At 44.7% G+C, this 15,938-nt stretch overlaps 1 protein-coding gene across 2 annotated transcripts in view; it reads left to right on the forward strand.

Moving 5' to 3' along the window:
- The first annotated feature begins 6,829 nt into the window (after positions 1–6,829).
- The window catches only part of LOC8042060 (peptidyl-prolyl cis-trans isomerase 7), a 58,064-nt gene continuing 48,955 nt past the window's right edge, over positions 6,830–15,938 (forward strand). For both annotated transcript variants that reach the window (XM_029984871.4, XM_029984872.2), the window contains exons 1-5: positions 6,830–6,954; positions 7,534–7,674; positions 7,844–7,950; positions 8,081–8,272; positions 8,424–8,546. In XM_029984871.4, coding sequence (XP_029840731.2) covers positions 6,888–6,954; positions 7,534–7,674; positions 7,844–7,950; positions 8,081–8,272; positions 8,424–8,546 — 630 coding nt within the window. In that variant the 5' untranslated portion in view covers positions 6,830–6,887. The remainder of the gene's footprint in view (positions 6,955–7,533; positions 7,675–7,843; positions 7,951–8,080; positions 8,273–8,423; positions 8,547–15,938) is intronic.

Genomic DNA, 15,938 nt, shown 5'->3' on the forward strand with positions numbered 1-15,938 from the left:
TATCTATCACCTACTCACAATCCAGGCAATGAATGCCTGGATTGTGAGTCGGATATCTGGTTCCACATTTTACGGATGTGGTTCGGATACAGATACAAAGTATGCAGATGCCAGGGGGGTAAAGGTGGGTGAGGAGGAGTGGCAAATCCCGTGCGCCGACATCCTGGGTCCCGTCACTCCCGAGTGAACGAACGCAAAAGAGAGCGACAGAACACGAGAGAAAGAAAGCAACGTTGCCATGGTAACGCGAAGAGTGAAAACTCTCAGCAATATAAACAGTGATAATTTAACGTTGTAAACTAAATTATGAGCTATTCTAACGCTTATAAAAAGCAATAAACTCATTACGCTGCATTAACTTCCCTTCTGTCGAAATCTCGGAAATCTGGTGGTTGCGCAGTTTCGTATTCCTCAACCGCGCCCAGCCGCGCCCGCCGCGCCCCACCGGCGAAGCCGGGTATTAGCCCCGAGAAGTTCGCGTGGCGCCCCCTTACGGCGAATCGGGGTGACGTCACGGCGAGGAGAGAATTTTTCCCCGACTCGCCCCGCTCGCCCTGTGGAGGCTGTGACGACGCTAGCTGTCGGCGCGCTCGTTTCTATTTAATTTTTTTGGCGTGTTTGAAGTGTAATTTTTTATATGCGCCTTTATTGAGGTATGGCCTGTAGCTACAGGGGAAACTTCAACCAACATTTTAAGCATGGTTGACAGGGCAGGCAACGCATGAATCGCAGCTGGTATATGAAAATAAAGAAATATGGACGCAATTGCAAGAGCATCGTTATAGATTTACATCTCGCACAATAAATGCTGTTGATGGTCTGAATGAATTGGCAGGTTATGCATACTATTTTTCTTTTGTATCTCTGTTTTTAAACAAGATCGCCGAAGCAGAAAAGCTGCACGCTCCTCGAGCAACATGCTAAATACAGTCTGGGCCATGGGGAGAGAATCACAAGTAAGACAGCCCAAGTGCAGGAGCAAAGTAAAAAAAAAAAAAAAAAAAAGACAAGGAACATTTATTATATACATTGCTCGCATTTAACCTTTGCTGGATTCGGATAGTATTTCAAAGGACTACACGGGTGGTATCTGTGGACTTGTTTATATCAACCCTCAAGTAATGTATAACAAACGTAAGCGAAGATGTCTAGCTCGTTATTAGTCCCTTAAGCCCTAAAATTGAGATTTTACTTTAATCGAATTGTCCTGAAGCTAAAAGACCAGAAGCTTTTCTCACGCAGACTGTCGTCCTTCACAGGTTCCACATTTTCTGCTACTAGTGCTGCGTCTACCACTGGACAGACGTTCAAATGCTTGCTTTTACTCCTGTTTTCCTCTGTTGTCAGAGAGTCCAGCTCCAGGGAGTTTTGAGGCTGAGGAAGCTTTTGGGGACCTGCAGCAGTGTCTCTTTTAATCGGAAATGACAATTCAGACTTAACGGTGTATTTTTTAATACCCAAGGCTGAAATAAAGAATGTTGGGAAAAAGTATAAACATTCCAAATTACGGCACTATTGCTGTGCATATTTTGGGCAGTTGAATATATATCATACAGTTAACTGGGGGCAATTCGGCCTCGGCCGTTTTTGCTGCTACCATAAAAACTAATGTCCAGTAATTGTGCATCTTCTAAGAAATATGCCTGCATACGTGTATAAACTATATAATTAATTCACGAAGAAGCTACATTTATGTAAAACAGCCCTGTTCCACCAGCACTTCAAAGATCATCAGACGCAGGGCCTTTAAAACATCTGCGAACCAGCGCATGCAGAGTGGCAGTGCAAAGTCGGGGTCGCGAGCTAATTTGCCGACCACCCAAAAGCCAAAAGCCAAATGCCACTTCAAATGCCTTACCCCCTCGCAAGATTGCCTTGTGTCGCGTGGACGGACGGGGAGGTTCATCGGCGAAATTGCCTCCTCCGATAGCTTTCGGGATTCGTAACCCAATTTTAAAGGTAAAGGGGACAAACAGGTTTATAAAATGTACGGAAGCACGTCAATATCGGCCTAACGCAACGTCTTGTACACCGGGTAAACGAAGTCCAGCTCCTCGAAGAGCTTGCAGCACACAACACCAAACCAGGAAACCGGCGCTGGGAAGCAAGCCGATGCGAGATCGCGGAGCGGAGTCCTCCCCCTGACGTCACGGTACACCTCACCCAATCAGGGCGCGGCGACCGCAGCGACGCTTGTGTTCGCTCTCGGGGCTAATATGGTTTAGTTTAGCGTTAACGCGAGGCCGTACATCTGCGCGCTTTTCAAAAAGAAAGCTTCGAAAGGAACGTGAATATCTTTCCACCGGTAAGTTCGTGAATTGTTGAAGTTCACGAAACTGCTCTGATGATGTAACCGTGTTTGGGACCCCGAGGGTCTGCCTGCATGATCCGCCGCTTGCGGCAGCCAGAATGTATGGGAAAATGGCGGACCTTTTGCTCTAGAGTTAGTATGTATGATCTCTATGGCAGATGCGGATCGGATACAGATACGATAATGTAAAAAGTTTGCGGATGCGGTTCGGATGCAGATACAAAGCCTGCGGATGCTAATCAGATGTGGATAATCAAACTGTTATCCGCGCAGGGTTCTAGTAACTGCAGGGGTTCCCGTCAAGATCGAGATCCCGCTTATGCAGCAATCATCTCACAGAAGAGAGCTTCGAGCTGAGCTTTAAAGGGACCATGAAATGATTTTAAAATCGAGTTTCATCCACCGCACGTCGTAAAAGGTGTGAAAAGAAACACAAAAACACAAAAATAGGGAGCCCAAAAAAATTATTTGCTATAGAACTTTTAAAAGAAAACTGGACTCTTTTGCGCCTTCCTTCCTTCGCCTGTTCACTACGATGCATACGCAGAATCGGTGCACGTCAGCCGAATCCACATCGCCTATTGGGTAAGAGCCTACCTCACCAGCACCGCGATCGTAAACAATAAATAGCCGGCGAATGTTTCCTAAAAGTTTTGTTAAATAATATTCAGATCCACATTTTGTAGCATAATTAGAGATGTGTGGCGAAAATTGCCAAATTTGATAATGCTGAGAGCCAAGCGCCATCTATCGTGTGGTAAACGAAGCAACTACTGCGCGTGCGCAGTAGGGCAGGGCCGCCAGTTACTTGGGTGACGGCGACCGACGAACATTTATTTTCTTTGTTTTCCTTCCTCTCAAAACTCTGACTGACTGAACGTTTATTTTTCTACGTGTTCTTCCCGCGCGTGCCGACTTCAAGCAGCAAGAAAACAGTACTTAAAACAGACCACGACGAACAAGAACGCTGGATTCACCGACTCCGACGAAGCGTATAGGCCTAGCAGGCATTCCGACTCGGCGCTGCGTTGCTTCGTCGCAAGACCGTCTGCCTACGACCGGCTGGCGTGCTAAATGGAATATGCCCGCGCGACCCTTGTGGACCCTTCCCGTATTATAGTTTGATCACTGACCTCAATTCTAGATTAAGAGGTGAGGAGGTCAATCTCTTCCCCTTGTTTTCCGAGGCAGTGTTGACGAACACTCGTCGAAAAGGGACTCTCGTCGATTCTATCTTCTTGTTTTGTGTGATATAGAGCTGAAATAAACGCCGTATGGATTGCCTTCGTAACACGGTATGTACACTTTGTTATTGGTATGCCATTTTTATTCTGACAGACTGCACGTCACTGTCGACCCCGGTCCAACCTTTCTTTGCCGAGTGTCGCGTCAGTATCGAGTTGCAATCGTAAAAGAACGGTCCCGAAGCGCTTACCAACAGCGCGAATACAAGACTTCCATCAAGCGCGCGCGTCCGCTCCGAGTGTAAGCAGGTATTTACGTGGCTCTTGCTGACACTCGTAGTTCAAACGTATCTTTTTTAACGTCGGCTCGCTCCTGCATCTCCGAGGCCGCGAAAAACGCCATCTACGTCGCTTTGCAAACGACTGACACGGGCCGGCCCTTCTGCCAACAATGACGGGGTGGTGACAAGACTCGCTGCACTTCCCAACAGGCATACCGGCGTATGGGACTAGTCCCATGCTGTCGCTGTAGCGCAACATATCTCATTGAATTTCGCTCAGCTGCGATGCGGCGATGAGAGGCGCCGATTCAGGAAATACGTCGGTGACATCAGCGCAGTAAAACCTACCGGCGCACCCCAACTCGTTGCCGCTAACACTCCCATTCTCCTACTGCCGAGAGAACTTCCGGTTCCGGAAACGGTCTACGTCACGGCTTCTTTTGCGGTCAGTTGGAGAGAATGAAAAAGTCGATTTTTCAATAATTTTTTGTGTAAAAGTTAATAAACCGAGACGAAAACGGATGCCTGTTCGGCATTCAGTGAATATTGACGGTTTAATGTAAAAGTTATCTGGAAAAAGTAAAAAGGTCATTTCATGGTCCCTTTAAAGGGCAACTCCGGTCTATAGTTTCGATTTCGGGATTATGACTACGTTTTTAGCGCAGTCAGCGTCCCTGAATTACAAGGTGTAATTTTTTCCCGGTATTCGGTTTCGCGGTCCACAAAACCGAAACTAGCCGCTCGAGGCCCCGGCAACACTGGAAATCAGCCGCTAGGCGGATTTGACGTCACTGTCGTTCTTGTTCAACGAGTACGCGGTCCAAGCGGCACCTGCCCCACCTGCCTCTGTGGCGCTAGCCGTTTAATTAAAGATAAAAGATAAGCTGCTTTCGGTATACCCGAAAGCTAGCGACTGGCAGGCAAGTGAACTCGTTCGGTGCCGGTGTAGGACGCCGATCTCACTACCACTCCGCTTCGACTGCAGTGGCTACGGCATACGCCAAAATCAATACCGTAGTCGTTTATTTCGCTGAAACGGTGGAAGTAACTTTCTGCGGCAAAATACCGTTTGTTGCTGTTTGTATGAGCGGTGGAACGCGCGCGCGGCAGGCGTTGATTAACTTTTGCACCCGGCGGCCGGTGCCTTGCGTGCGCTTGTCCGTACTCGTCTCTAGGCTTAAATTGTCATCGGGGCTCCGTGGATGGAGTGGCATTGCTCTATACGCCGCACTGCCTGTGACGTACAGTACTCAAGGAACCCTCGCAGTGCGTGCGCTTGTCCGTACTCATACCTAGGCTTCTCGCTTTCGCGCTGGGGTTCAGTCCCACACACGAAGCTTTGGGGCTCTTCGTCGCGGGCCGTGGCGTCCGAACACGCGTGTGCTGGATTATATAAGTTTGTTTATTCGTTTTTTTGTCATGAGTCGCGTAAAAAGCGAGTTTGTAAGTGACGACACTGTAATTTGCCACGTAAGTTCGTCTAGTGGTTGATCTAATTTGTGAAAATATCAAAGAAAAGGCTTGCCGCACTCAAGTCACACAAGAAACACACACAAAAAAAGCTTGTGATTGGGGCTAGTTAGTGGTTGTAGTTTACATGCCTACCATTCCCCATTCAACGGAGCGTGAGTGCTCCATGTTCAACACTGCGCATTTGACAATGACTGCTTTATTGATCTGAATACTTTTATCATGTGGTTCGGCTGGAATCATCCTTTTGACTAATTTAATGCAGGACGTATATCGACAACCCACAAATGCTTCTTTTTATCTTTGCCTTTTTTATATGGGATAAATAGCATTTGAGTTTGAATCCCCGCATCAAGGTCGTGTGCCGATTTCTACTAAACGGGTCTTTTTTTTTTTTCAGCAGACATGTCGTTTATTGAAGAGAAGACATCGAAGACGATGATAGAGTGCCTTCATACACACGCGCGCTTTTGCTTGAGTGGTGACATCTCAGCCATTTTTCCGCCCAATCGTTTTTTTATGCATTTTGAAGTGCGCGCAATCCGGTGTCACTCAGCTCGAGCGCGTAGCTTTGGTTGATGCATAGACGTCATCTTACCGCCCAAGTCACGCACCGAGTGCGCGAGAGCGTCACGCGCTGGCACATTCCGGACAACAATGGATGTCTTCACCCTGAGACAGACAGACATCTAGGCACCCTAGACGATGATAGCTCCCATTGCCACCTGGTGACGAACCTCGCAGGAAGAGTACTTCTGTCTGACACCACGATGCGCGCGAGTGCGCACCGAGTTGCTCACTAAATTGAGCCAATTGGAGTCCTCACAAGCAAATAAACAAAAGGCTATATACCGAAGCTACACGGGCTACAGATAAAAGCAACGGCTAAACACGCCAAGCACCAGCTGAAGTAGCGGTGGTAGCGTCTCAAAGAAACGCACTTTACGCCCCTCGACCGCGAAACGGGCAAGCCCATATCCGCACCGGGGAAAAAAAAAAAAAAGAAAAAAAAGAACGATCGTGACGTCACGACCCAAGGTTGCTTTAGCGATCGGTGACCCGCTGGCTGTCCGCTAAGGAGCGGCTGCTCGCAGCGGATCGCGTTTTTATTATCGGCATTAGCTGGGAATGCGGCGTCCCCTTGACGTAATATTTTGGCTGGGGTCGTATTTTGTGTTCACTAAAGCGATACCAGTAATTTGTTTGCTTTTGAATTTTGGCCGGAGGTGCAGACAGAAGGCTCGTAAGCTGAGGTGCATGTGATGCTGTGCCAACGGTATTAAACTACGTCCATCCACTCCTCGCCCAAATCGGATCGATCAATTTGATTTTGCAGCGAAACCGAAACCAACAGCTAGGCCATCTGGAAACGATACCAGAAGGCGAAAATGTCGAACATGTAATAATAGGTGAGTATATATATATTGTCCAAACGTATCGTTTAATAAGTAAAATATTTAGATATAATTATTATAAATTGTCTTTCTTCTTAGAAATAAAAGTCACGTGACAATTTAGAGGGCTGCGAGCACCGAGCAAATGAACGTGCTCAGTAGTAAACAAACAACGGGCCAGGCGTGGAAAATAGCGTCATCGATGCCACTGCCGACCACCACCGTCTGCCTTCCGTAGTCTTTAAAAATGGCGGACGCTTCGTTGTTGCCGAACCCACACGTGTTCCTCGACGTGAGGATTGGCGAAGAGTACGGTAATGCACGGATTTCCCTATCTTTCCCAAGTTCAGAGAGTCGGATAATTTCATTAGGCCTTCCGGCATCGTGCTTACTTGCGTTCAAAGCCTGTAACGTAGCTTTGGCTGCCCTTGTCATTGTGATAGGCTGTGCGTTTTGTGTCTGCAAGGCGTTTTTTGCGGCGTTGTTTACACAACTGTCAGCCGGCTCATCGATCATGTTTTCACAACAGAGAGCTCGCTATGCGCGGACGATGTAGCATTTCGCACTTTGTTTTGGGCCGCGTGTCGTGCTATGTACAGAATCTACCGGTGTTGGTGTCGCCTTTTCACGTTACAATCGCGTTATCGGAAAGACGTTTAAATTTATATCAACGTGAGAAAAAAAAAAAAAAAAAAAATCAACTTGCATTATTATAATTTCCCACTTTTAGAGTTTTAGGGAATTTACTCGGGGAAACTGAAGCGTTGCGTACAAACTCGAACATAGGCGAATGCTTTTGGCTTGCATTGTGCTAGGGAATGCTGTTTTGATCCGGTTTTTTTTTTTATGTATTTTTTTTGTTTATACTTGTTATTTTTATTCCTTTGACCCAGTTGGACGCATTGTTATCGAACTTTTCAAGGACCTGAATCCGAAGACTGCGGAGAATTTTAGGTGTCTTTGTACGGGGGAAAAAGGTCTTGGCGCCAGCAGCAAAGTGCCTCTGCATTTCAAGGGATGCAAGTTCCATAAAAGTAAATCGGTTTTGTCCACGCTTTACTTTTTTTTCTATTTTGCATTTTTTTTAATCTTTTGATTGCTTGTCATGGCTCTTGCTGTAAGCCGGCAAGTTGGCATGGGGTGCCTTTTTGATTGTTTGTGGGTGCATTGAATTTATGGATTTATCTTTTTTCCACCTTGCAGTTATTCCTAAATTTATGGTGCAAGGCGGAGATTTCACAAAAGGAGACGGCTCGGGAGGTGAAAGCATTTATGGTCGTGTCTTTCCCGATGAAAACCTTTCAGTTAAGGTAGGTTTGTCATATTTTTTAATTAAACATTTTAATGACAAAAGTCCATGTTTGATTCATGTCTATGTGCCAAACAGTGTGTCGAGTATTTTTGACGGCATCTTTAAGAACCTGCATTGTTAACACGCAGCACGACAAGCCGGGCCTGGTTGCGATGGCGAACAGTGGGCCCGATACGAACGGGTCGCAGTTCTACATCGTCACTGTACCCACTCCCCACCTGGACGGCAAGCACGTCGTGTTCGGGAGGGTGATCAAGGGAATGGGTGTGGTCGCAGTCCTTGAGCTGGTGCGGACTTCCGACATGGACGTTCCTGTCGAGGTGAGCCAAGCAGACCGCTGCGCCTCATCTAGGTATCCGGGATCCCTTTTGTTCATAGTTATTACGGATCTTTATTTGATGACTCATTTTCATTGTTTCTTCGCATAGACGTTTAACTCGAGAGAGTGTGACGAGGTGTCCACCTTTTTAGGACTGCGTCATCCAAAACTGTGGAGAGATTCTGCCGGGCCAGGATTTTGGGATCTGTGAAGTGGACTGCACTGAGGACGTCTTCCCACCGTTTCCAGACGACTGCGACTTTGACTTTACCAATGTAAGACTTTTGAAACTTTTTTTCCGTTTTGGGGCAGATGAGTTTCTGAGATACGCTCCCCCTAAACTGGCAGTACAATCAGCTCCCTTTCATCACCTGACATCGCTCCCTGTGCCTGGGATCAATCAATCGATCCATGTTTTTGTGTGACCCAAACAGAGGCCTTAGGAGGATTAAACGTGCACCAAATGAAAGACAATCGGACTAAAATATTTTCACGCTACAAAGTGACCCTTAGTTTTACACTTTTTTAATACATACAAGGGTAGCGAAAAGGTCCACGTCAGAGTTAAGACACTTGTCATACATGCTCTGAATCCGAGTCAATGAAGGACTAGATTCTAAGTTAAAAGGGTAAAAAGAAACCATAGACCGGTTTTGTCACTGGGGAACATGTGATATTCTGCTCAATAACAGGGGGGGGGGGGAGAGGATCAATAACAGCATTGAGCAGTTTATATAAAATAACCATGTCGCAATCTACTCATCTATCCGAAAGTGACGAAAGACTAAGTGTATTAAAGAGACGTGCATAATCATAAAAAACACTCTATCCAATGTAGCGATCGTAGATAATTCTTACAAATAGTCGTTGTACGTGCTCTAGCCTTAGCGTTCGACTGACGCCCAGAGAATTCCACACGGTAGAAGAAAAGTTCTACCTTGATAAAACTAATGACTGAAATGGGTGCAGTATCTGGGTGTAACTGCGAAATTTATGGGTAATGCATGAATTTACGCCAAGGATGCATAAGGAATCATTGATAATTTTCGAAACATGGTAATTAAAATTGAGGCACGAGTCAATTAAACCACTAAGGTCTCCTACAACTGGAGATCTCAAAAATGTCTGAGTCGTGCAGTTTATAAGGATGAACAATGACATTTACTTTATGGGAGAAAGAGGCCACCTTAGTTTTCGTGAAGTTTAAAAGCAGCGAGTTCGTACAACACCACAGGCGAATCACATAAACATAGTTATGTAACAGTTTGCTGTCAGCAGACGGGGGCGGATACTATGATAAATTTTCACGTCGGCGGCGAACTGTAGCATCCCTGAGTTACTGGCGCAAGTTGCAAGGTCATTTATAAAACTATTAAAAAGCCAAGGTCCAAGGTTTGACCCTTGTGGTACCTCGGAATTTAATGCATAAGGATATGATTTGCATCCTAAATAACACCATATTTGAGCGGTTACTAAAGCAGCTGCCAAACCTGCCAAACCAGTCAAAAAGACCCATATTAAAGGGGTTGTCCTATTGAAACCAGAAGTACTTAAGGGTTTGCGCTCAACTTAAGGTTTTGCGCTCATTACGTCAAGGGAGCCTTCATATAGACAAGTCATTTTTATTTTGATATATGATTTACCAATATTAAATAAACCTTGCGTCAGCGTGTGCAAAGAAGTTGCGCCTTTTAGCAGGATATTACTCGAAAACAGCCGTTAGCTGTGAGAAAATGTATGCCATTTCGCGCATACACAATTGCAATGGCCACTGCTCGGACATCCTCTTGCATCCTCTTGCAAAAAGGACGCAGATTTTGCCTCTGAAGCGGCACCTGGGTCCACACATATTGGCAGATCCACTGGATCGGTGATGCGGCTGGGGGTCCTTCCCTCGGAAAAAATGGCGGCGAATTGAATGCAAAAGGCGAGTCGTTCAAATGGCACGTCATATTTCTGGATCATCAGTCGACTTGGACGAGCTTGGTGAATTGTAGCCACGCTCCATTTTCACGCGCAGGTCAAACAGAATCGGGCTACACGCGTGCTAAATCTTTTATTTGGAATTGTTTCAAGATGGCCTAGCGTTTGTTTTCTGGTTCGCTGCATAATCAAGCCGATAGATCTGATTTGGGCCTGGAGTGGGTGGATGTAGCTGAATATCATTGGCACAGCATCGGACCCCAGCTTACGAGCCTTCTGTCCGCTTAGAGCTCAGCTCGTAGCTCTCTTCCGTGAAATGATTGCTTCATAAGCGGGATCTCGATCTTGACGGGGAACCCATTGGTCCCTTCGCAGGGCGACGATCCATTTTGCTCGTCGCTGCACGTCTCGCGGATTGCAGGGCACTGTGGCACCCAACCACGCAACAGAAATCTCACCCATCCACGAAACAAGTCGTGCACAACAACAAAAATGAAGCACGCTGCGGCATTCACTCGCAGGGAAACAACGAGACGGAAATGCTCGCCTTGCGTTATGTTTTTTGTCGGAGCTTCAATGTTGCCAACGAAAGCACCGTTTAAGCTAGGAGGCGATTGAAGCAGTTTAAAATTCAATTACTCATGCAGAGGGGCATATTAAATTTAGATATCGCACGGATGATGCGTTTCGAGGCAATAACAATTATATTAAATTGTTTTCTCGAACACAAAATCTGACCGGACAATTTCTTCTTCAACGATAGATTGTTATCTATGAGGTCAAATGCCTTAGAACAGTCAAAATAGATAACATCAACCTGGTTACGGGACCCAGCTACAGTGAAACTTGTTTAGAACGAACCCACATACAGCGAATTATTGTCGATATTGAACTCACGGAAATTTTAAATAAAAATGCATGTAAAAAGTATGTGTTATAACGAACAACATATTGGCTATATCAAATTTTTTTTCCCAGGAAGGCTTCCAAAAACGCGAAAACAATCATCTTCTAGCCTGACCCGTCCCCCAAAAAAGAAGTAGGAAAGAAAGAAAATTCCAAAAGCTCTGTGTGGCGAACAAAATTGAGCGAAGAGAAGCGACTCAGAAGGGGAGAAAGCTAAAAAATACACTCTGCATGCACGTACAGAAAAAAAATTCATCCCAAGCGGTTGCCCACGAAGACAAACAATTCAGAAAGGGAGATAACCTAAAAAACAAAATGCGCAGGCATGCAAAAAAAAATTTAAAAAAAACTTTTTAGGGCGTTGTTACAAGGCGGAAGTTAAGAGATGAGAAAGAAAGAAAAGCTCTCGCCTTACAACGAGCTCATTGCGGAAGTTCGTTGTAAATGCTTTTTTGCTATATTGAACTACTTGCTATATCGAACTGATCGTAGCATTCCCTGCTGTTTGTTATAAACGAGTTTGACTGTATAGGCTTTGCAGACTCCAAAAAGGTTACAGGGTTAGTCTCAAAAGATCGTCGACGACAAAAAACATGTTTATTTGGACTGAGCACATTGGTCTTAAATAGAAACTCAGATGCTTAAAAACAACTTTCTCAAAAAAGTTGGAGAGAGCAGAAAGCGGAGCAATTGGTCTATAATTATTGACGCACAAAGAGCTCCCAGATTTGTGCACTGGTACAACTAGAGCATTTTTCCACGCCAATGAAAATGTACTCGTCTTTAACGACACATTAAAAATCTACTGCAGTACAGGAGCCAAGATTACAGAACATCCTTTAACAGGGAAGCCAGAAATTCCATCTTCCCCGTGCAACTTTTTTGGGGCAAGTTCTTTTATGGCTCGCCTCACTTGGCTTTTATGAATTGTCAATACAGGAATTGACATAAGAAGGAGAATATTGGGACAAGGGGTTGCGTCTTTAAACTGGGGAACATTGGGGTTTACTATGGACGAAAAGTGTTTAGCAAATAGTTTGCAGACACCCGAAGAGTCGGAGACGTGACCGGTCAGAGTCTTCGGAGTGCTAGCCTCAGTTGCGCTGGATAGCCTAGTGTAGCTAAGATATCCCCAAAGTTGGTCGGGACGCCGCCTGAGGTGAGACTCGATGCAATTGCGCAATAGGCGTTTGTCTCTTTTAGTCGATCGCTTCACCTTAGAGTGATGCTCCTCGAATATAGAGCGGCATTTGTCCGAGCCAGAGAATCTCTCGTGATAGCCGGAGATGAGGTGAGAACCAGCAGGGACCTCGGATGCTCTCCTTTACCAGTGTAAACCGCTCCAAAGCAGACTTGACAATATCTGTCAGCCAAGAGACAGCACAGTCAATGTCGGCACATTTCAAGACAGTGTCCCAGTCAGTATCGTCCGGATGCATGTACAGTCCCAAGGAGTTAGCGCGAGCATAATCAAACACCAGAGTCTGCTTGTTTGAGCTTAGAGTCAGGGGAATGGAGACCGTTACTAGAAAAGGAGGAAACCACTTCTCAACGAGGTAACAGCGCCTTTAGAGGCCTCTCTGACGTTTGTCATGCACAAATGAAGGACATTACTGGCAACATTTAGACGCGGCTAATTTGATGAAGTTTGAAGTTTTTGAAGTTTGAAGTTTATTTGGTTTCTCACGGGCCAGGCCCGGTAGGGAGGCAGGGACAAAAGGCATTTCTGCCTGACTGGGCCTCTACCCCCACAGTTCATTATAGCACAACAATCGCATTAGTTGCCATATACGTAAAGAAAGTGAACAAAATACATATATCTATATAGCTACAAACTTGCACACTTGTTACACAAAATTGTAGAAATTATTTTACAAATATAAATAATATACAGTATTACAAGAAATAAGAAAATAATTCAAGAAACGTTTTGAAATTCGAAACCTAGCTAGATAATGCCACACAAAGATTACTATCATTCATACGACATTGATTCGTAATCACTGACGTATAATCACAAAATGATCAAAGGAGCAAAAAAAATCACAAAAGATATGTCCACAAAAGGTTACAGCCATGTAACAAACACATTCGTCATTGCAGCACTGGTCTGCGCAAAAACAAAACAATTTCTACTATGCGTAATATATATCGTTGTGTACAGGGCTGTGGCTGATGTTACTTTTATATTTATTAAAGGGGCCCTGCAATCATATTTAAGCGTCTACCTTTTTTGCGGTTTCCACGTCTCTTGGGGTTCGGGCAAGCCAGCGGGCACGGAGAGAGTAACTAAATATCAGTGCATCATATTTTAACCGGACGACGCGGAAAGCTCCTCCACCGACGAGGGCGACCCGCGGTACCGAAAGCACGCAAAATGTGACGTCTTTGGTCCTGGGCTTGCCACTGGTCAAAGCCGCTAAGAGCTTTTTTTTAGTCGAGATACAAAATATAAGTGTCGCGAACCGTTTCAATTATGTATGAAAGTAGTTTTTGTTCACTATTTTAGATCAGAAAAGAAACAAATGCAGTTTAGAAAGTACAGAAACGAGAAATGACCCGTCGACATACCCGCCACCAAGCGGCGGAAAAAAACGGCGCATACTAGAAAAGGCTAGTGGGAGGAGGCTACGACAAACAAGGAGCGTAGAAAGGTCCCGGATGTACGTGGCGGCGCTGTGATCGTATACCGGCTCAAGAATCCGACCGGTTCCGAGCATTTCGAAGGCCTTCGACGCGGGCCCTGCTGGCGATTAGGCCATTTGGCGGTGCGTCAGCGTGAAGTGGCTCCCGTTCTGAACTTATCTTTACCCCGTGTTTGCTGTCGTTTGTGGCCAATGAAATGTTATGCCGAATTAGTGTTTAGTCGCGCTGCAAATGCAATGCGAGCTGCCCTGGCCGCCCGCTTCATACAGCCTATCCAACACGTGCTTTAGTGGCGCCCTCTCGAGTCGTCGACACGGAGTGCGGCAGCCGTGTGCGCTCGATGAGCTCACTACTCCTCCTCTAGTTCAAGGCCACTCAAGCCAGGACCTACGACGTCATTAAGGAGGTTATTTTTTGCTTGTTTTTGTAATTCTAATTTGCCTATAACTTTTAAAATAAAGCGAAATTTGATAAAAGAAAAGTTTCTTTAAGTTACTACGTTAAGTGCGCTCCGGTTCGGTGCAAATTAAAAACCAGTCAAAAAGTTGTTGCAGGGCCCCTTTAAATGATACTGTAAAATCAGTGCGCCCTTCAAAATGTTTAGTAATGTAGGAGCCTGATAATTTAGTTTTTGTTTTTCATAATTTGTCCTCACCTTAGGAGTCTTGTGTTTGGCGTTTCTAAGAAGATAAGGTTGCGATGGCACTTCATCCATTTGATAGAGTTTTTCTTTGTATATTGTCTGCATAAGTTTAAAGTAATAAATCTGGTTTGCTTTAAGGCACAAAATATAGACTTTAAGCAGTCTATATTTTGTTTTGCAAAATATAGACTGCTATAAAAATTACAAACATTTCCTTAACATTCATGAAATCAAGTAATTCCTGTTCACATCCGGCACTCAGATCAGTGCTGGACATGTTTAAATCCCAGTTAATGCTAGATATGTTTCATGAAAAACAACTCACGTAACACTCAGTTTTTCGAATTTGTACATGATTTACACTTAAACACCCATGCTGGAGCGCAAACTGATATTACATTAATCAATTTTGCAAAAGCTTTTGATACAGTACCTCATGCACGTTTAATTTCAAAGCTTCGTCACCTTCAAATTGACCCCTTGGTAGTTGACTGGATATCGGATTTTCTTACCAACAGAACCCCAATCAGTGATGGTTGACAATAGTATTTCTTCTCAGGTGCCTGTAATCTCTGGAGTGCCCCAAGGAAGCGTTCTCGGACCCTTACTTTTTTTAGTCTATATTGACCTCCCAAAAAGTTTTACGTCAACAATTAGGCCCTTTGCTGATGATTGTGCTATCTATCAAAAAATATCGTCCCCAGCCGATCACTTAGTTCTCCAAAACGACCTGAACATAATCAGCGAGTGGTGTGTTACCTGGCAAATGAAAATAAATTCTAGTAAATTCCGCGTATTAACAGCTACAAACAAAAAAACATTGTCATCTTTTTAATATTCATTTTTAAATGAGGTTATTGAAAATGCACCACCCTATATGTACTTAGGGGTTCATTTTACCAGCAACTTGTCCTGGAAAACGCACATAGAGAGCACAATTGCAAATGCATCTAAGAAGCTCGGTTTCTTAAAGCGCAACATTTATTCTGCTCCACAAACAACGAAGGTTATAAGCCAATCACCCTTTCCAAACTAGAATATGCCAGTATTATGTGGAGTCCTCACCAAAACGTTTTAAAGCTAGAAGCTCTGCAGAATAAAGCTGCGCGATTCATTTGTCACGACCTTCACAAGTGTCGCAGACCTAAAGAGAAGCTTGGGCTTAGGCCTTTTAGAGATTCGGCGAAAAATTGCTATTTTTCATCAAATATATTACGACGGATCATTATTCAAAACATTTCTCTGCTCACCGGCACGGTTCACATCTGGTAGACTTGATCACTCTTTTGAAATTGAACCGATCAAATCCCTTACTAACCTGTTCATGTTTTCACCACTCCCTTTAGCCATAAAGGAACGGAATAGTCTCCCCAGTGATGTTGTGGTTTTATCTGACCCGATAATGTTGAAACAGAGTTGCGAAGAGTTGTTTCGTTTACCTGCTGTTCCATGACGGTTTTTGTATTATTGTTAACTTCAGTGTTTCTACTGTTCGAGTTCCACAATGGGTGTGCAATTTATTGCACATTTTCCTCTTTTGTACACTTTG

Source organism: Ixodes scapularis, unplaced genomic scaffold (assembly GCF_016920785.2).
Source record: "Ixodes scapularis isolate PalLabHiFi unplaced genomic scaffold, ASM1692078v2 PGA_scaffold13__105_contigs__length_92229423, whole genome shotgun sequence".
NCBI lineage: Eukaryota > Metazoa > Arthropoda > Arachnida > Ixodida > Ixodidae > Ixodes > Ixodes scapularis.